General features: G+C 37.3%; 4 protein-coding genes across 5 annotated transcripts; 2 read left to right on the top strand and 2 right to left on the bottom strand.

The window, feature by feature from the left end:
- LOC103321855 (pumilio homolog 12) lies at positions 1-5,841 on the top strand. The gene is given in 10 exon segments (XM_089049020.1): positions 1-140; positions 329-371; positions 936-1,178; positions 1,181-2,690; positions 2,845-3,007; positions 3,849-4,012; positions 4,647-4,905; positions 5,223-5,333; positions 5,442-5,485; positions 5,621-5,841. Coding segments are annotated over 6 exon segments (2,346 nt in total). The 5' UTR covers positions 1-140; positions 329-371; positions 936-1,036; the 3' UTR covers positions 5,331-5,333; positions 5,442-5,485; positions 5,621-5,841.
- Positions 5,842-6,272: 431 nt separating this feature from the next.
- ZKT (protein containing PDZ domain, a K-box domain, and a TPR region) lies at positions 6,273-9,146 on the top strand. 2 transcript variants are annotated; one of them, XM_008223843.3, is made up of 7 exons: positions 6,273-6,860; positions 7,391-7,497; positions 7,701-7,795; positions 7,927-8,003; positions 8,115-8,235; positions 8,590-8,649; positions 8,725-9,146. In XM_008223843.3, the coding sequence occupies exons 1-7, from the start codon at positions 6,445-6,447 to the stop codon at positions 8,866-8,868; spliced, it is 1,020 nt and encodes a 339-aa protein (XP_008222065.2). In that variant the 5' UTR covers positions 6,273-6,444; the 3' UTR covers positions 8,869-9,146. The 2 variants fall into 2 exon arrangements, with proteins under 2 accessions (XP_008222065.2, XP_088905238.1); XM_089049112.1 differs by having other exon boundaries at positions 6,318-6,860; positions 7,396-7,497.
- Positions 9,147-9,698: 552 nt separating this feature from the next.
- On the bottom strand, positions 9,699-11,785 carry LOC103322044 (uncharacterized). Its single transcript, XM_089049167.1, has 2 exons — positions 10,945-11,785; positions 9,699-9,910 (listed from the first exon to the last, which is right to left on the bottom strand). The coding sequence occupies exons 1-2, from the start codon at positions 11,292-11,294 to the stop codon at positions 9,850-9,852; spliced, it is 411 nt and encodes a 136-aa protein (XP_088905293.1). The 5' UTR covers positions 11,295-11,785; the 3' UTR covers positions 9,699-9,849.
- Positions 11,786-13,966: 2,181 nt separating this feature from the next.
- On the bottom strand, positions 13,967-19,560 carry OVA5 (Lysyl-tRNA synthetase, class II). Its single transcript, XM_008224055.3, is given in 15 exon segments — positions 13,967-14,414; positions 14,507-14,680; positions 15,128-15,218; positions 15,305-15,399; positions 15,601-15,807; positions 15,943-16,047; positions 16,203-16,295; positions 16,892-16,999; positions 17,441-17,509; positions 17,650-17,707; positions 18,178-18,286; positions 18,562-18,673; positions 18,882-18,932; positions 18,934-19,101; positions 19,258-19,560. Coding segments are annotated over 15 exon segments (1,800 nt in total). The 5' UTR covers positions 19,525-19,560; the 3' UTR covers positions 13,967-14,321.
- Positions 19,561-19,628: the final 68 nt, after the last annotated feature.

Consider the following 19,628-nt stretch of genomic DNA (forward strand, 5'->3'; position numbering starts at 1 on the left):
TTTAATTTACCAAAAACACCCTCTTTCTCTTCTCCAATTCTCTCCCAAACACTCTCTCTTTGCTCCTCTCTCTGTATATGTCTCTGTTTTCTCTCTCACTCTGATACCACTGCCCCTCATTGCCTTTTTCTCACTCCCACGTACGTCTCTCTTCTTTCTTTCCTTTGTTTCAATCACTTATTGGGTTCTCTTTCTTCTGCATTGTTCTTTCTATTATGTTTGCTCTTGTTTTTTTTTTCTTTCCATATTTCCGATATATCGTTTTGTGAAGTTTTGATATTTTTGTGATTCTGAATTCTGAATTTGGCACTGGCTTCTTGATGATCAGGATCATCTGGGTTTTCTCACATTTGATCAACCATCGAATTTGGGTATGTTTTTCCTTACTTTTTGTTTAATGGGATTTTTCAAAGCAATCCGATTGATCAACCCTTTCTTTGCTTTGTACGTAAGAATCGAGGAAAATGTGTTTTTATATATTAATTGTTGAATTTCTGTGATGATCCTAATGGTTTTGATGCATTTTGTGGACTCTGTTTTCGGACTGGGGATTGGCATTAATTGATTTTGCGGTCTACAAATTATCTCATGCTTACATAAGTCTTTGCGTTGTCTATGCTGTGTTTTTTTTCCCTTTGCAACATTCACTTATGGGTAGGGAGATTTTGATGGCAAGAGCCTATTTTTCGGTTGCAACATTCATTAAAAATGTTACATTTTTATGATCATTTGCTCTAGTCAAAGTGATTTTTATTAGATTGCGGATTTTTGTATTTCATATTGAAATTCTGGGTGTTTATATTTGTAAACTGTGAGTTGTAATTTGCATAAATATTCTAGGATTATGTTTAGTATTGGATGGCTTTGAGTGACGTTGGTGTTGCATTTGCTGAATTTTGTACTTATGTCATGTGTGGTTCTTTTGAGGTATAAAGAAAATCTTGCTGAATTGAAGGGTTTATCTGTGGAGTTGGCTTGCCTGCTAGTGCTTGCTCTGTTTGCCAGAGGGCATTCTTAAACAGACTGTGAATACGATATGGAAGAAGGAAGAACTGAACTAGAGTTTGATGAATTTGAGAAGCTTCTTGGTGAGATACCAAATGCTACTTCTGTGAACCCACATTCTGAGGAATCTAGAACTAAAAGTGTGTCTCTGAATGGAAGCTTGTCTCCCATCTGTTGAACTCCTACAAACGGCCTTTAAGTGAGAAACTCCATAACAACGGCAGGCGGAATGAGGGAAAGAACTCAGTGAAGAAAATTCTGAAATCACCAGTGGAAAGGGGTCAACCAGAGGTGACAAATCTGCCTGATGACCGATCCTTAACATCTGCATTTGCAGGACTGAGCTTTGATGGTGGGGTCACTATGGAAGCTGGAAGTTACGAGGAAACTTGTAAATCCATGCAGAACTTATCCTTTTCATTGAATGGCCAAATCCCAAACAGCTTAAAGAGACATATTTCCGATTCAGATACTCCAGTCATGGTCGTTCCCTCATTCCAAGCACCAAATAACACACCTTGTGGCTTTTATGAGTTTGATGTGACAAACATAGGCCAAGAAAGTTCAAATATGTCAAAATTCAATTCTGAAGAGCTTAAGAAACCCCAGGTTGTCTATTCACAGCCTATGGAAAATTTATCTTCTGCTGTTCCTCTAGATCACACAGTGCAAGGTTTTCAGTTCCTCTCTAATGTGCCTGGCCCTGGTCTGCAGTTTCCTCTAACATCTGATCCGCAGCAATTCTTTCTGGACGCACAATCTCGTATTCCTTACCTACGTTCACAACAGTTGAACCAGAATCAAGTTAGTTGGAGGAATATGGAAGAGGAACAATATTATAGGATGCAGCAAAGATATGTGTACATGCAGCAGCTTCATGATCAGCGGTTCGAAGCTCAGCATCTGGTTCAAGGAAGTGGGAATATTGCAAGCAGGCTAACATGTCCAAACCCCAGGCATACACATTTTGAGGTGCCAATCTCCCATCGGCTCGAACAATCTAATCAAGAACGAGTTAGGAACAATTATGTGATTCCCAGGGGTCCACACCAATCAAATCCTGCCCTTTCTTACACAGATTTTAATGGGATTCAAGTTTTTGACAAGGTGGGGAAACAGAGTTTTCCTGAGAAGATTCTAACAAGATCACATGGAATGAACACACTTAAGGCTGTGAAGTTTGGTGCTGTTGGAGCAGATGAATCACTTGCTCATGTTCACAATGGCAAAGTTCTCTCAAATGGTCATTTCCGGCATACCTTATCTACTCAAAACACTGGATGTTTTCAGTTGGATAATTTGAGCACATGGGGTATGTTCCCTAGTTTGATGCACCTTAAGAATACAGATATGAAGGCACTGCCTCAGAAATATACCGACATGAAGGCATTGCCTCAGAAATATAACTCCATGGATGAAATTACTGGTAGAATTTATCTCATGGCTAAGGACCAGCATGGTTGTCGCTTCTTACAAAGAAAATTTTCTGAAGGCGCCAAAAGGATGGTTGAGAATATTTTCTTTGAAATAATAGATCACATTGTTGAGCTCATGACAGATCCTTTTGGGAATTACCTCATCCAGAAGCTGCTTGAAGTGTGTGGCGAGGTTCAGAAAATGCAAATTCTTCATTCAATCACTAAAAAGCCGGGGGAACTTGTTAGGATTTCATGTGATATGCATGGGTTTGCTCTCTCTCTCTCTCTCTCTCTCTCTCTCTATATATATATATATATATATACATGTGTGTGTGTGTGTGTGTGTTTTAATTTCTCCAGAGTCAATTTTTTCTTTATTACTATTTGATATGATAAAATTGGGAATTCTTCCCAACCACAGGACTCGGGCTGTTCAAAAGGTTATTGAAACCCTCAAAACTCCGGAGCAGTTTTCCATGGTCGTTTCCTCCCTAAAGCCAGGGATAGTGACTTTGATAAAAAACACAAATGGCAACCATGTTGCACAACGCTGCTTGCAGTATTTAACGCCTGAATATCGTGAGGTAAAAGATATCGATTTGTGCGTTGAATTATTTTTGAAGTTTACAAATACAAGGATGTTGCTGATATGATGATGTTTTCTTTTTCTGCGCAATGATGCAAGCAGGCTAATTTATCTGTACATCGTCTTATCTGGGTACAAGCACATAAAATATTAAGAGAAGGATAAGAAAACTTTTTAAGTACTCTTAGTTATCTTTACATACGATTGAGTTTAATTATATCATTACTCAAGTCAACTGCTTTGTATACTTAGCCATCACCCCGTGATTTTGCTCAAATTTCTTTTTGGTTTTACTTAGTCTCTCATTTAAGATTTTCATCTAGTGGAAGAGGCTTTTTCTCAGGGGTGGGGTGAGGGGATGCTCTTCACAACTTGGAATGGCTTTCATTAGGCTAATGAAGTGTAACAAAGCCAGGACTTCCTTTTACAATAAGATCACTTCTTCGTATCAGTAGTGGTGGTGGTGGTGGTAGTAGTAGTGGTAGTAGCAGCAGCAGCAGCAGCAGTAGCAATAAGATCACTTCTTCTTTGTATCAATAGTAGACCAGCGGTAGGAGTAGCAGCAGCAGCAGTAGTATGGGACTTTTCCTTTTCCTTGTACATAGAGCATTAGATGCTAAACTGATAAGACCAGATCACCGGCTCTTGATTTATCATCTGGAGTGGTCATTCTGCTTGGATGGGTTTTTGTCTCCTTTGCTTATATAATGTAGCAGCACAATGATTTGATGTTCCTATATTCTTGGTTTAAATCTTATTATCCTACAGTATTAGTCAATTTAGAATTTAAAGAAATATTATACCATGGAATGAAAGAATGACATTGGTTTCTTTTGCAGTTTCTTTTTGAAGCTGCAACTACTAATTGTGTAGAGCTTGCAACGGATCGCCATGGCTGTTGCGTGCTACAAAAATGCCTTAGCCATTCTGATGCTGAACAAAGAAACCGATTAATCTGCGAGATCACTTCGAATGCTCTAATCCTTTCCCAAGATCCATTTGGGTACTCTCTTTTTCTCATTTCTCTTCAATATCCTTGATATGATGTGTTCTTAGCATGGCAACAGATCTGTGCCATTATTTACTACACTTCATCAGGGAGATATTTGGATTTACTTCTTTCAATACGCCATCTCAAAGAAGTGTATTGACATGGCGATAAAAAAGCATAGATTAGCTTGTAGAGAGAGATGCATAATAACCAATCTCGGTGGATGCCATGACTAGTGATGAAAAAAAAATGTGTATGTGCTGCTTTTCCTTTTTCCTCTTTTCTGAGGAAAATAATATTGGCAATAACCAAGTAATGTAGATATTAAGTTTTAATGTTTGATTTATAAAGATCGATACTGATTTGGCTTAGCTCTGTGCAATGTAGTGAGTTTTGACCTGCGGCTGGTTTTCCAAACATGTCTTGCGTGTGGTTTTACTCTTGGAAACCAGTGCTCCGTGGAAGCATAGGCTTGTTTAGATTGTCTCTGAAAGATTGAATAGAGTAATAAACCCCACACAAAACAGCTTTTATTACACTAGAGTTCATTCAAATATGTTTAACAAGCATCAATTACTAGTTTTCAAATCCAAGTTTGGATGTACAACTTTGAGCAAAGAATGTCATTGTTTTTTTCATTTTGCAGGAACTATGTTGTGCAATTTGTCTTTGAACTTCAGCTTCCATGGGCAACTGTAGATATTCTTGACCAGTTGGAGGGTAATTATGGGGATTTGTCTGTGCAGAAGTATAGCAGTAATGTGGTTGAAAAAAGCCTGAAATATGCAGGTGAAGAGCGGCGCATACGCATTGTTCAGGAGCTGATAGAAAATCCGCGCTTGGATCAAATCATGCAAGACCCTTATGGCAATTATGTTATCCAAGCAGCACTCAGTCAATCAAAGGTTAGTAAATGCATTGGAGCTAGATTTTCTTGGCGATTATGCTAATCCTGTTTGTTTTTTGTTTTTTTTTTTGGTGGTTGTAGTGACATTTCTTTATAGTTGCCCTTCTGAAATTCTCTTCTATATGATTTATTAGGTGATATGGTTAAAGATTATAATTATTGCTCCTTGTAGAGGAAAATTGTAACAGTTAGTCATATTATTGCTCTTCTACTACAAAAAACTATCTGATGTTAACATGGTGGTTCCAAGTTTATTTTAGTGGAATGCATCTTTGTTGTGTTAAAATGATTAGGTGTTCTGTGCTTTATGAGCAGGGAACTTTTCATTCTAAACTGATGGATGCAATAAAACCTCATGTGCCTGTGCTTCGGACCAGTCCTTACGGGAAGAAAATCCTCTCTAGCAATATTTTGAAGAAATAATCTGTTGGTATTATCACAATATCTTCTCCTTTGACATATCATTCAAGCTTGTTCAATTTTCATTTCTTTGTTGGGTATTCACAACTGAAGCTTTTCTTTCTGCCACTGTAGGTTTTAATTCTTTGAAAGAATTCCTGTAAATCTGTAATAAGCAGGTGATCAAAAGTCTTAAGCTTAGCATTATTGCTTATGGTTTTTTTTAGATATGAAGACCAAAGATCCCTTTAAGTTCTTATGGTTTTTTTTTCTCTTAAGCTTAGCACTATTGCTTATGGTTTTTCTTTCAGCAGGTTTTGACTACGTCAGAGCAATCTCGCATTACACGAGATCCATATGTTTGTAGATAAGCGGCTTCTTTTTGTTCCTTTATTTTTGCATAGAATAAAAGCAGTGTGAAGATGTAGAGTTGTTTGAGCTATGGAGAAGTGTACCATGGTTGAGTGTCTTGGCTGAAGCCGTAGCTAGTTGGATGGTGTCAAGATGGAGCAATTGGAAGTTGTCTGTTTTTTCATGTGAGACATTTTAGCAATGTAAATCTAACATCTATAGATTACCATAATGAGCTTCATCTATAGATTGCCATAATGAGCTTCATCTATGATTGTGTGTGTGTAGATAATTATATATGAGTATTCAGGAACATAATGTTCTAATTTAAATGATAATGACTTAGCATGCAAGTGAAGCTTTGTTCTTTTCTTTTTTTAAAAGAAAAGAAAAGAAAAGAAAATTAAATTAAAAAGCTAACTGCTACAACTTAGCATGCAGTTTCCATTCCATCTGCTGCTGCCAGAACGTAAAAACCTTTCACTTCAGTATTTCGTGTGCTGAAATAAGGCAATTACGGTGGCAGAACGCGCAACACAACACACAACGTTACCATAAAGGGTCCATTTTGTCAGCCACCCATAAATGTGAAACGTGGCCTCACACCCTTGAATTGAAGACAACGGCCTATTAGAGCCACTAGTCATGCACTTGTAATCCAAACCTTTTTCTTTGAGACCAAACAAATGGAATTTTCATTCCAAATTTCAGCAGCTCCGACTCCAAGATCTTCTCCTTCAACATTCAGCTAAAACAAGCAAACTAGCTCCAAGGCAGAACAAAGACCATGTCTTTAGCTTCAACTAGTCACCTCTCTCTCTGTTCTTCACCACCCTTGCCAAGAACGGCTTCAACCAAGCAGAACCCACTTCTGTTTTCTCAAACCAAGCTTCTTTCATCCAAGAATTGGTCATGCCTGAGCACTTCAACCTGTTTTGTAAATACCCAATTGGTAAAGCTGTCAATTTTCGTCGTAAAAGCATCGGAAACTGAGTCTCAAACATCGAAACCAGCAGCAGAAAGTGGAAGTGAAGAAGGAGGAGAGGAAGCATTTGAAGAATATGAGGTAGAAGTGGTGCAGCCTTATGGGCTGAAATTTGCCAAGGGTCGAGATGGTGGAACTTACATTGATGCGATTGCAGCTGGTGGATCTGCTGATAAAACTGGCAAGTTCAGTGTTGGGGATAAAGTACTTGCAACCAGGTTTGCGCTTAGATTCGTCTTCCCCTTCGAATTTGTCCTAGCTTTGCAGCTTGTAGTAAACCATGCTTATTGCTTGACTTGTATGATATGCTTGCTGAATGAATACTTAAGCATGTGGCTTGGTTTGCATAAGGAGGATCCATATTTTTGTAGCGACTTTCTTTTTAAATGTCTAGACCTTTCATTTATCATGGTCTTGTCTTCAATGGTTCACCAATAAATTCATGGAACAAGATGTTGGGTAATCAGAGATATGAAGAGGCGCTCTGCTTCTTCCAATTAAGTTGGAAACAAATACTTCATGGGTTTTGCGATTAGTCTATACTATAGGTAACTCATTTGAAGTCCATATCATTGCTTCCACAGACTGTCAACACATTCCTGTGTATCTCAGTTTCTTGAGGGGTTAGATGTTGCTATACGATTAACTTAGTACTTTGGATTTGCTTAAATTTTTCTTCTTCTTCTGAGAATGTAATTAAGGAGTGGCTGTTTGGAAATGTGATCAAAGAGTTCTAAAATGCATGCAGTGCAGTTTTCGGGGATGAAATATGGGCTGCTGCTGAATATGGGAGGACAATGTACACCATTCGCCAGAGGGTCGGTCCACTTCTAATGAGAATGCAGAAGAGAAACGGTTAGTAGCTCATCCTCTACCACAATCTTACCTTCAAGTAAAATACGCAATTGTACACTCATGTACAACGAAAAACAAGGTTATTAGGGTGTTGAATCACACAAAAACTATAAAAACAATTTGTTCAAGTTCAAGGTTCATTTCCCTTAACTCAATATTTTGTAACATTGTCTGATGTCTTCAACAAATTTATTTATTTCCAGGCAAGATAGATAATTCAGGTGAATTAACAGAAAAGGAGATTATCAGAGCTGAAAGGAATTCTGGTGTAATTAGCAACAAAGTGAGGGAAATCCAAGTGAGTGAATCATTGTTCCAGTTGCCAATATAAACAATGCCGAATTGTTTCTTCCTTATACAAGAGAGATATAGAGATATTTCTAGAAATGACCTTTAATGTAGTCTCTATATGTTTGTAAATGACTTCAGATGCAAAACTACTTGAAGAAAAAGGAACAAAAAGCAAGGAGGGAAAGTGACCTTCGAGAAGGGCTGCAGCTTTACAAGTATGCAGCTTGATCTTATATTTCACTCTCTCCTCGTAGGAAGTCTAACTTTCAGATAAGTTTAATCTCACTGGCAAAAAAATTTCTTTGTTCTTTCATTGGTTGATAAAGGAAAGCCAAATATGAGGAAGCATTGGAGAAATTTGAGTCTGTACTAGGATTAAAACCAGAGTTAGATGAAGCTTCGGTGGCAAGTTACAATGTTGCTTGTTGTTATTCTAAGCTTAATCAGGTATTGCTCTTGTTTGAATGAACAAGGAACTATTATTACCATTGATCGTTTTGCTTCAGCATTTCTCTTGGTTTTGGCATTGGGAGGTTTAATCAACACACCAACTTGCCACTAGTTTTGAGGTCGATAGTCAATGATCAGTAACATCTATTTTACCATTTCTCAGTATGCTTATTTCTACTTGCAGTTAGCTCAACCTTGAAAAATATTTCCACCTGAGTTAACCTATATTTTTATTTATCTGTCTACAGCTAAACATCACAGGTTAAAGATTTAGTGAAGGATGTTCTCACTTTTCCTATTCATTTATGTCTTCAACTAACTGCTTTATTTACATTCCAATTCTTTAAACAGATACAAGCTGGTCTCTCTGCACTTGAGGATGCCCTGAAAGCTGGCTTTGAAGACTTCAAGGTAACATACCAATTTTTGAGAATACCATGGTTTGTTACATAGATCTTCTTATGAAATTATTATTATTGTTGACAGAGAATCCGGACTGATCCTGACCTAGCCAATGTAAGAGCATCTGAGGAATTTGATCCTCTATTGAAAAGATTTGACGAATCATTCATCAATGAGAATGCCATCAATGCCATAAAATCTCTATTTGGAATTTTCAACAAGAAATAGAGTCACGAGTTACTTCGGAAATTAAAGGACTTGAGCTGGTGTGCGTTTGAGCTTACTACAAAGTCAACAAAGGGATTGACTAAGCCATCAGCCATCTGATGCTTCAGACGGATCAGTTTCGCAAGTATCAATTTGTTCATGGCTTTAGTTTTGGATGAGTTTTGAATAGATTTTTGTTTACTGTATGTATTTCCATTTTTTTTAATCTCTGATGAGAGTCTTCTATTTGTAATTTGCAAGAATTGAAGATAGAAGGAAACTTAAGAGGGTTACGAAAAGTTTCGAATCAGCTTCCTCAATACTTGACATTTTGCCACTAACGACATGCATGCACAGAGTCAGACACATGCTAATCCTTGACATTAAACGTTTATTGGAGTTTTAGAACTATAAAAAATAAAATTGAGCCAGCAAATTCATCAGTACATTCCTTGCAATAGCATATCCATGCTTATGTTGTTCTATCACATCATACGTCTAGTTATGCTGTTGGCTGTAGCAACAAAGATGTTTACTGGCAGAAATTAGAATCACAAAAAAAAAATGGCTGTCATTACACCCTCTAGCTGTACATTTCCTCATGTGATATGAGTTTAAAGTTCACAGATTTTATGTGCATCTTGACCATTTTAAAGCATGACTCTGCCGGAACATTAAGCATCTAAATGACAAAACAACAACTTGATAAAGTTTCAGAACATGTGTGAAATTTCATAACCAGAGGAACACAATGTTGTTGTGTAAGATAAAATACACAGCTTAACATTCTTCTAAAGCAAGAGTGAATATCGACTCTATTGAATTCTCATAAAACAGTCTCTTGTGAGAGCTGGTAAGGCGAAATTGACTAAAACTGAATTTCAATCACTGTGGCTCTGTTCAAATTTTAGACTCATTGGGTGGATATATGTTTCTCCTTCTTTCTCTTGTAGTTCATGCAGTTGCTTTAGGAATTTGCAGAGTGGAAGCTGATTAAGAGGGTTATAAAATAACACAAAGGCAGCCTCTTTTGTTGTCTTCATTGTCAGTATCTTCTAGTTCACTGTTGAAGAAACAGAAGTTACATAGTAATTAGATGAGAAACCAAAACCACTCCGGGATATGAATATGTATTAGCAATAAAGATGACAGTGAACTAGAAGATACTGACAAGAAGACGACAACAGAAGTGTATTAGCAATAGAAAAGGCGCAAGCCTATCTCAGCGTGTTTCTTTAGTCCTATGGACAACATCATCTATAATCTGCTTAATTGAACTGCCTCCAATTGAGCCAAAGTAATGATAGGATCAAAGGTGCCTCCTTGTCTCCGGTTGACCCCATGTCTTTTGTCATCATGGAAGATCACTGCAATCTATCTAACCCCCAACATTGAACCATTTACCTATTGTAATCAAAGACTTCTCTCTCAATCTTCACCTTTGTTATTTCTCATGCTAGAAACCTCTTCACACTGATACATATTTCTTCATTTCACTGCCATATTTGTGTTACTCTTTCCAAAAGACAACTTTTTTTTTTATCAATGCAATCGATTTTGATGTGTAAACTGACAACTACCTTCACTCAATCAAAATGAAATTAAAAATGAAGAAGAAGAAGAAAAGCTCTTCTTAGCATGTCTATCAAGTCATAAGTACACCTAGAAATTACTTGTTATCTTTCTGAAATTCTGAAGAGAAAGTTTTTCCTCATAGTTTGCATTAAAACACATATAATGTATGAAATTTCCTCCATTTGTTACAAAAACATAAACTAATAGCAACCAATTTGTTCCTGCAACTCGAACTACAACCACCTAGGCGGCTCTTCCTCCAATTATAATATCTTAGGGATAAAATATGCATATATGTGGTTTCACATGAATGTTATGGTTGGATCAATCCAAACAAACTTAATAAAAGTTTCCTTTTCTCTTTTCAGATCCTGCAGCCGGGCTGTTATCTGATGTAATTCAATCTCTCTACTAAGAGTTCCACCCGAGGAAAAACTAAGCAAGACAACAGAATATGAATACAATAACGAAGTAGCATGAGAGAGAGAGAGAGAGAGAGAGAGAGAGAGAGAGAGTAAACACCTGCATTCAAATTCCCTGATCTCAACAAGTTCTTTCCCGAAAAAGTCCATCCATTGTACTCTCTTCTTGAGCTCCTGTTTTGGAGCACTGGAGTCCGAAATGCGCTTTCTGAGACTACTTTTGAGACAAGGCTCAGCTGGTTTTGGAATCCCATCTAAGTTCTCCTCCTTGATCTCATTGGTGTCATCAGATAACTGATCAGATGTTTCAGGAAATGACACAAGTTTTGAAGGCAAGGGCGGATGTGGGATATCCTCTAATTTCAGTGGTCCAGGAGTGTATATATGAGGGGAAGGTTTACAAAAGCAAATGAAGGGAGGACAATGAATCTTGCAAAACAAAAGCCTCATCAAAAATTGTGCCTGATGGAGATAGACTAACAACTTACCATTTTTGCCCTGCAACTAGCTCATTTCACAGTTCCAATCATACTATGTGTGAAGTATGACTTCAACTATTGGTTTTTTTTTTTTTTTTTAATCCCAAGTACCCACGAAGAGAATTTCAAATCCAAAATGTAAATTTAGTTGACACTCATCTGAAGGAGATAAAAACCATAAAGACAGTACATCTGATGATAAAAAAGGAGCCAGTTTTCAAAATCATACAACAGAATCAAATAAGAAAAATAAGTACTTATTGCATCCCTTCAAAGAATTTAAGCTGAACTATAATATCAATTCTGAGCTTCAAGGTTGATTTTTTCCCCAACAAAACCAAGTGAAACCCAGAAGGAATAATAGTTTTTAAAGCTTATGATGTTGGATTCCAGTTTCCAACCGCAGAAGAAGAAATGGGTTGCCCTCAAACAAACCTTGATTTCCCCTGTTTCAGGCAGCAGGGTTATGATGGTGGAATGGATTTCATTTCCCCTTTTATAATGTAGAGGAACAGGAAGAAAGCAATTTTGTCTATGGAAGGAGGATCCTGAAATTACAATGATGCCCTCTTTCAGGGTTTCACCTCCATTAACAGTGTTGAAACAAGGAAGAAATGTAATGAGAGAATTTAGAAAGAACAAAAAGAAAGAAAAGTAAAGGAGAGCTTAGCTGGAAAGCCAACAGAACAGTCAGCAGAAAGATAGACCAATTTGGAAATTTGGAAGACAGGGCCAACTGTCCAACATTCCATCATGTAACTGTTAATCCCTCCCTCCAAAACGAGCGTTTAGAACAGTAAACTGCCTGCATAAACTGCTTTGAAAGTTTCTTTCCCTACCAACCAACATGAAATACAATTATGCAGTGCAAGTGATGTTTTCTAAATCTACAGTTCAACTTCTTGTACACCCCGCACAACTACCGACCAACAGTCTTTTTGTGTTGTATTAGTTTATATATGCTCAAATCAACTGGCATACCAAATTGTATTTATTATAAGCGATTATTATTTATAGCCATCGAAAAAGCTACAAACCTTCTTTTGGTTTTAATTCCAAGTTGCCTGACATGCAAATTATGTGCATGTTTATTCTTGTTCTAGGATGGGAGGGGGGTTCCCTGCTTGAAGTTCTGAAGGAATTTCCTAAAGGATATCATTCAGCGCAAGCCAGCCAACCATGGATTGCTTTGGGGTCGGGGTGGGGGATAAGGATATTGACCTTTTCAATGCCAACTTTGCCTTTATGAATTTGGGCGCCTTTTTCCAGTTTTGGTCGAAAGAAATGCATATATGTACCGACAGTTGGTATAGGACTTGGAACTGTTGCTTTTCTTTACTCGCTTTTAGAAAGAGCCCAGAAAGAAAGACGCACCTTTTTCTCGATTTAACAATTGGTTAATGTGATCCTCCTTTTGGAAGCTAAGATATGTTATGCTATTCGTATTATATTATATTATATGCCTTAATTATAATTAGTTCCCTTCCCTTCCCTCTGTCTCTGCTTCTTTCTGCTAACTCAATTAATGGTTATGCTTTACTTCTTCTGTTGGACTTGTAAGTTGTAACCCCACTCCCCACGTAAACCCAACCCATGTATCCTCTTATGCCATCTCTATACACAAACAGTATTTTATTCATCGCCTTTGATAAGGTAATATACTTACTATATGCATCCTACCCAAAGGCACGATTAATTCTCATCATGCACGATTTGAGAGCTGATTTTTTGCATAAATAATCATTGAAAGAGAACCTAAAAACTAAACAATTTTGATCAGTGATTTACAGCCTAAATATATATACACGTTAAAGGGGATGTTGTTGCATGTTGGTGAGAAAGGTTAATAATTGAAAGGCATTGTAGAAATTGATATGGTAGCTACGTGGGCCTCCTCATGTTAACGCGGCATGGGTTGGGACTTGGGACCCAGTAGTAGGCCAATAGGCATGCAACATCTGTAAAAGCATATAATTTGAGAAGCCAAAAGAGGCAGGTGATGTGATGATTTGTCTCAGAAGTTCACAACCCAACACCACCCAGCCCAGGTAAAGATTATGAAAGGGGCAGAAGCCTACTGCACTCTACTCTACTCTACTCTACTCTCTAGCTTTTTCATTTCGTGTGTTACAACAACTTACCAGACAAGCGCATGCCCTCATGTATATCATTCTAGGGGCAAAGGCAGGCCCATCCCCTTGAAAGCAAATCTGTCTTGCATTGCATCATCAAAGCTAGCTACCAGATTAATAGTAAAAGAGATGCTACGCTTACCTGCCTGTTACAAGTTCTTACGCCCTCATCATTTCTTTGTCCTGGCGGCACTGTAACGATGGAGCTTCAAGATGCATCAACCACCAAAACTGAAAAAACTGTATGGTAATTGATTTTTGGTGCAGAAACCCAATTTTAATACACCTTTTGGAAAGGTATACAAGTAAATAACAGTCTCTCTCACAGCTTCAGCAAACCCCATATGTTTTTGAAAATCTTGAGATAACCACCTGACCTATAAAATATGTTTCCAAGGCTTCAAGCCTTCAGATACGTTCTAGGCACAAAGAAATACAGCAAGCACCAAAGGAAATACATCACATTGGTAGACAAACTTTCATGCTCTTGATGGTAATTCAGAGCATCAGAAATAGAAATGCATCGCGTTGATGATCTCAACTCTCCTTATATCATTGTAACAACAATGTTCTGTTATCAGTCATTTTTTCAAGAGCTAACATCATGTTGACGAAGCCCACCAAATGGCTCAAGGGGCCTTGGTTGATGAGTTAACACAGGACATGGCCAAAAGAGTATACGAAAGGCAACCAGGAAATGAAAAATGGGGAAGCCACAAAATTATGCCAGGCAGCTGGTCCAAGCGGTTAGCAGAGGTCTCGTTGCCCACTAAATTGGACATCAGTAAAAATGATAAGTAAATAAATAAGGCGGGTTCCAGCTTGGCCTCTATAATAACTGCTCCTAAAGCCTCTTGCCAGTCTCCTTATTGCTGAACTTTAAGCACCGGAAAAGCAATTACATCTCTGATACTGGCCGAGTTTGTTAAAAGCATGACAAGCCTGTCAATTCCAAGTCCCTGAATAAGTTCTTTCCATTAGTATTTTGCCTAGAGGAATGTATGAGATATATAAATTGAATAAAAAAATAGATGCAAACGGATGACCATACCATTCCGGAAGCTGGAGGCATCCCATATTCCAAAGCTGTAAGGAAATCATCATCAAGAGTCACTTCATAAGACTCATCATTTTCCTTTCCTTTATCTTCTGCACTCTCTGAATTTGAAATTGCTGCTGCTCTCTTCTCATTGTGCTGCCTCACTTGCTCTTCCAAGCGTCCTCTCTGCCAAAACCCATAACCAATGAAAAGTTTTTCTCTGATATGTAATAGAAGCCAACACAGTGATGTTTTCCTGGGCAACCCCAGAAAAACAACAATAACAGCCAGTCATGTTTTCTTCGTATTGCCCCCAAAAAAGAAACTAATAGAGGAAAAACACAAACTGGGAACAAAATTTCACCTTAACATCAACTTGGGTATTAGTGACTAGTACGTAACTGAACAAATTGATATAAAAATCTACATGGCTTCCTATATTCCATTTCTAAAATCTTAAATAGAAAAGACTTCTATACTGAAGTTTGTTGAGGAGGAATTAATCATGAATATTTTCATGAGGGGGTTTGTGTTAGCATGATTACCACAAGCAGTTCCCACCTATCCAAACCCTCATGAAAAATTTAGAATAATTGGCAGTGAAAATAGCCACCGATCAGTGTTCATGATTACCTGATCCGTGGGATCGGTCAATTCAGAGAAAGCATTGGCCAGCTCACGACCACAGATAAAAAGCTCAAATCTCTCAGTCAGCCCTGCAATTCTGATTTTGAAGAACTAAGGAGTAAAATGACACATAAAAATACCAAAATGCAAGTAATATGTCGTGTAATCAACACGGTATGATACCTTCGGTGTGGCTTGGCCAGAGGAGATATCTCAATAGGATAGTCTAAAACAAATGTGGGTTGCAGAAGCTTTGGTTCTACAACAATTTCAAAAACCTAGACAAATGAAAACTTAGGATCAGAATATAACAATTAAGATCCGCACTTCAAGAGTTTCTCCTTTTCATCATTGTAATCTATTTTGTTTATATGAACAGCCTCCCATCACAAGAAAAATCAAGCAAACTAACAAATAGATTTATGCACATAGAAAACCAAAATCAGAATTATGGATTGAGATTGTAGATTCAGATCAACCTCATTAAGAAGGTGGCCAATAGATGTGCATGCTTGAAGGGAAGATTTGTCTTTGTAATCAAGATCACCTCCAAGATTTTCCAGAGTAACTTCTTTAGCAACTTTAAGATCATTGCCCAACTCATCAAAATCAATCCCAGTGGATTCTTTTACAAGATTGTGCATGGATTCCCTCCTCCAAGGCCGCTCGAGATGTATCTCCACCCCCTGCACAGAATATGATAACAGATTAAAAGCAACTCAATTTCATATATAACTAAGGACATGTGGTTGCCAACTTGCTTTTATGGCAATGCCAACCAGTAAGAAATCCTGTCACTAGTTCAGTGAAGGTGCATTGACCTGGTAATCAATGGTAAGATTCCCATGAACTGCAAGCGCACATCGTGTAACAATTTCCTCTGCCATGTTAATCATGCTTTCATAGTCTGAATATGCTTCGTACATCTAAGATCAGACTAATACCAATAATGATCAGAGCTTCACTTGATAAAGACAGGAAAGTTAAATATCTAATAGCACGCAACTAATAATGCTAATTTGGTAACGTACATTAAGATTAACCACATTATCAAACAAAACTAAAAGTAAAATTAACTTACCTCTATAGTGGTAAATTCAGGATTATGACGAGTTGAAATGCCTTCGTTCCTGAATATTCGACCAATCTCATACACTTTTTCAAACCCCCCAACCTGTCATCCATATACAGATCCTATTCAATATGTAAATATACTGTACAATCATTCAGTTGTTATAGTATGAAACAGTATCACCTGTATGATTTTAGAACAAACAACATTCAAAATTAGCCATGGCACACATTGTTTTGGAGATCTAGTAATGTATTTTTCTTCATTTGAAAAAAAAAATTTAATAGATAACTAATACACAGTCTTATGAGCTTCATATAGGAAGAGGAGTAAGCAGATTAAAAGGTGAGAAATAACTTTCAAATCTTTATTACACTCAAGCTCAACCACAATATTTATAGTGCAACATAATAGTAATGATCATGATGACGAAGATGACAATATTAATATTTCATATTCCTGCAAGTATGAGTAGTTACAAGCTAACAACTTTTACAACAGTCTTTACATATGTTAGAAGGTACTCATAGAACAGGATTTGTAACTACAATACAATATTATATATCATGCCACCTTCACAGTTTAATGATGAACAGCAGGTATGCACTCGACGCAATAGACCAGGTATATTATGATATGTAAAACCTCACCAGCACTTATCCAAAAGAGCAGAGGAAAAAGAAAAAAAAAACCCTCACCAGCATTCTCTTTAGGTGGAGCTCAGTCGCTATTCTCAAATACAGGTCCCTTCCAAGTGAATTATGGTATGTAACAAATGGCCTAGCTTCCGCTCCACCAGCTGCTCCCTAGTTTATCAAATCAATTAAAACCCGAACTTCCAGGTATATGCAATCCTTGTGAAGTTCACGTATGACACTTGAATAAAATCATATTATGCAGAAATTAAATATTTCAGGAAATAGATAATGTTTTTTTAACTTGTAAAATTTCCAGACAACAATTTCTTGCATAAGCATCATCTACTGATAAGAACAGATGCAAACATGTTAATGAGCAAAAAAATTTCCGGATTTTCACTATTTCTTTATTTCTCTACACACACCCGGAAATAATTTCATTTTTCAATTAGTTCAGTTCCACCTCACCAGCAAATAATTTCAGCTAGGCTTTTAAATTGAATCAGTGTAAGCTTTGAGAAAGCACTATCGCAAAAATTACCAAACAGCATATCGAATCAAATAGCTAAAACTCCATGTAAATATGAAACTGTGAAGATATTGGCAAACCTGTAGAACTGGAGTTTCAACTTCAATGAAACCAAACGATTCCACTGCCCTTCGTATCTCTGATACAATCTACTCAGCAAAATAACCAAGTAAATCAATTTCAAGCATGGCAGTATAAATTTGAAAAGTAGCAAACACAAAAATGAAAATCTCAAATACCTAGAAGGTTTTAATTGTTTTCTGCTAAGAAGAGAAGAGGCGTGATTTACCTTTGCTCTTTTGCGGAATACATCAGCTACCTCAGGATTTGCAATCATATCTACATACCTAAATATTAAAAGGAAAATAAGATAAAACCAACTAAAGAAATTAGACAATTTGGAGGTAAACCAATATTTTATCTACACATAAACTATAGTATTGCAGGAAGAAGGAGAATAACAGTAATTGAGAAGAAATTTAAGGAACACAATATCATTATAAGATTTTCCAGGCTTTGTTAAAAATGAAGAAAAATAAGAGGAAAATTAGAAAAACAGAGGGACAATAAAAAACAAAGTAGGAGACCTTCACACAACACATACCAAAAAATATGTGCATCCATACTATTGAGGCTAATGATTCTCTTAGCACTAGGTCAAATCCATGTTTAAAATAAATTATTATGAAACAAGAAAACCAATAACTAAAATCCTTCATCTATGTTCACCTTCCACGAGCCTTACCATGAAAGCATTTCAATCTTCAATGTTATAGACATCTAAAACACAATACTCAAAATGAAAAGATCAACTCACCGTTGACGGTATCGTTTGTCCACATCTGTTAGGCCATGATATTTGTCTGGTAGTGGGAGTAGAGATTTTGTAAGAATTGCAAAAGAATCCACATAAACAGAAAGCTCCCCTGAGGAATTAACCAAGAGAAAGTCTTAGCTTTCTCTGCAAGACCTTGAAGCTAATTTAACCTCTTTTTGGACAACCATGAAACTTGTTGAATGGTTTTACATCATTAGCCAATGCAAATTCACAAAGTGCAAAATGATTTTACTTTTACTTAGCAAATGATCTATAATTCAGGAATTACTGAAATAGAATTCTTGTTCATTTTATTCTGGAAGCTCTTCTCCTATCAGAGAAGCTTAGCAACTAAATATGAATAAGAAACATTACAACACTTACCTTTCTCTGTCCGCTTGATGGATCCACTAACACCAACTATATCACCAATATCAACAAGTGCCTTTAACTGGTCAAATTGATCATTTGCAAGCCGTTCCTTTTCACAGTAAAGCTGAAACAAAATATTTATAATTATAACTTCACTCAGCGCCTCTCTATAATTTTTGTTTAGTTTTATTTGAAGGGTATAAAAATTTTTATTTCTTTCTAAGGAGACCAGCATGACAGGAAATAAACATAATGACAATGGAAAGTATACACAACCAACGAACTAAGATCGAGTAACAAGTACAACAAGTCTAACTGAGCGAGCAACCAACCTGAATTGTTCCTGAGTCGTCCCTTAATGTCAAAAATGCAAGCTTTCCGAAACGCTCTGCGAGCCACAATTCTTCCTGCCACGGATACAGCATCCTTTTCACTCTTTGACTCTTCACCATCCGCTAAATGCTTGTATATATCTTGCAGCTGATTAGCAGTGTGAGTCCTTTCCCACCCATAAGCATATGGCTCCAAACCTTTGCTCCTCAGTTCTTCTACCTATAAACCCATAAAGAAACTGTTTTCATATGAAGGAACTTTGAAACCCAGACTTTGAATTCCTTCATTTCCCAACATTCTGCCAGTAACCAAGCAGAGGATTATAAAGTTCCAGACTTTCAGTCAGAGCTTCATTTTATATAAAATGTTACTTACCTTCTTTAAGCGAATGGCTCGAACAGCATCTCTATCGGATGTGGAGGATGACGTCGATACCCGCCGGTTTCTGCCGCCGGCGTTGGTAGTGGTGGTGGTAGTGGTGGTGGAAGAGCAACAGCGGAGGACCACTCTAGAATATGAAGAAGAAGAATAAGAATAAGAATAGGGTCGTCTAAGAGTGGTGGTGGTGGTGGTGGAAGAGGCACACCGGAAGAGGTGCTTGAGTGGTTGCGAAGATAGGCTCCATAGCTTCAAGGCATCCATCTCTTGTTTTTGGTTTCGTAGCCACTGGCCACTGCTTGGTGGTTACTTCTTATTTCTTTTACCAAGCATCGAACTCCAATGGACCTCATGGACCAAAAAACCAT

Source organism: Prunus mume, linkage group LG1 (assembly GCF_029339155.1).
Source record: "Prunus mume cultivar Tortuosa linkage group LG1, ASM2933915v1, whole genome shotgun sequence".
NCBI lineage: Eukaryota > Viridiplantae > Streptophyta > Magnoliopsida > Rosales > Rosaceae > Prunus > Prunus mume.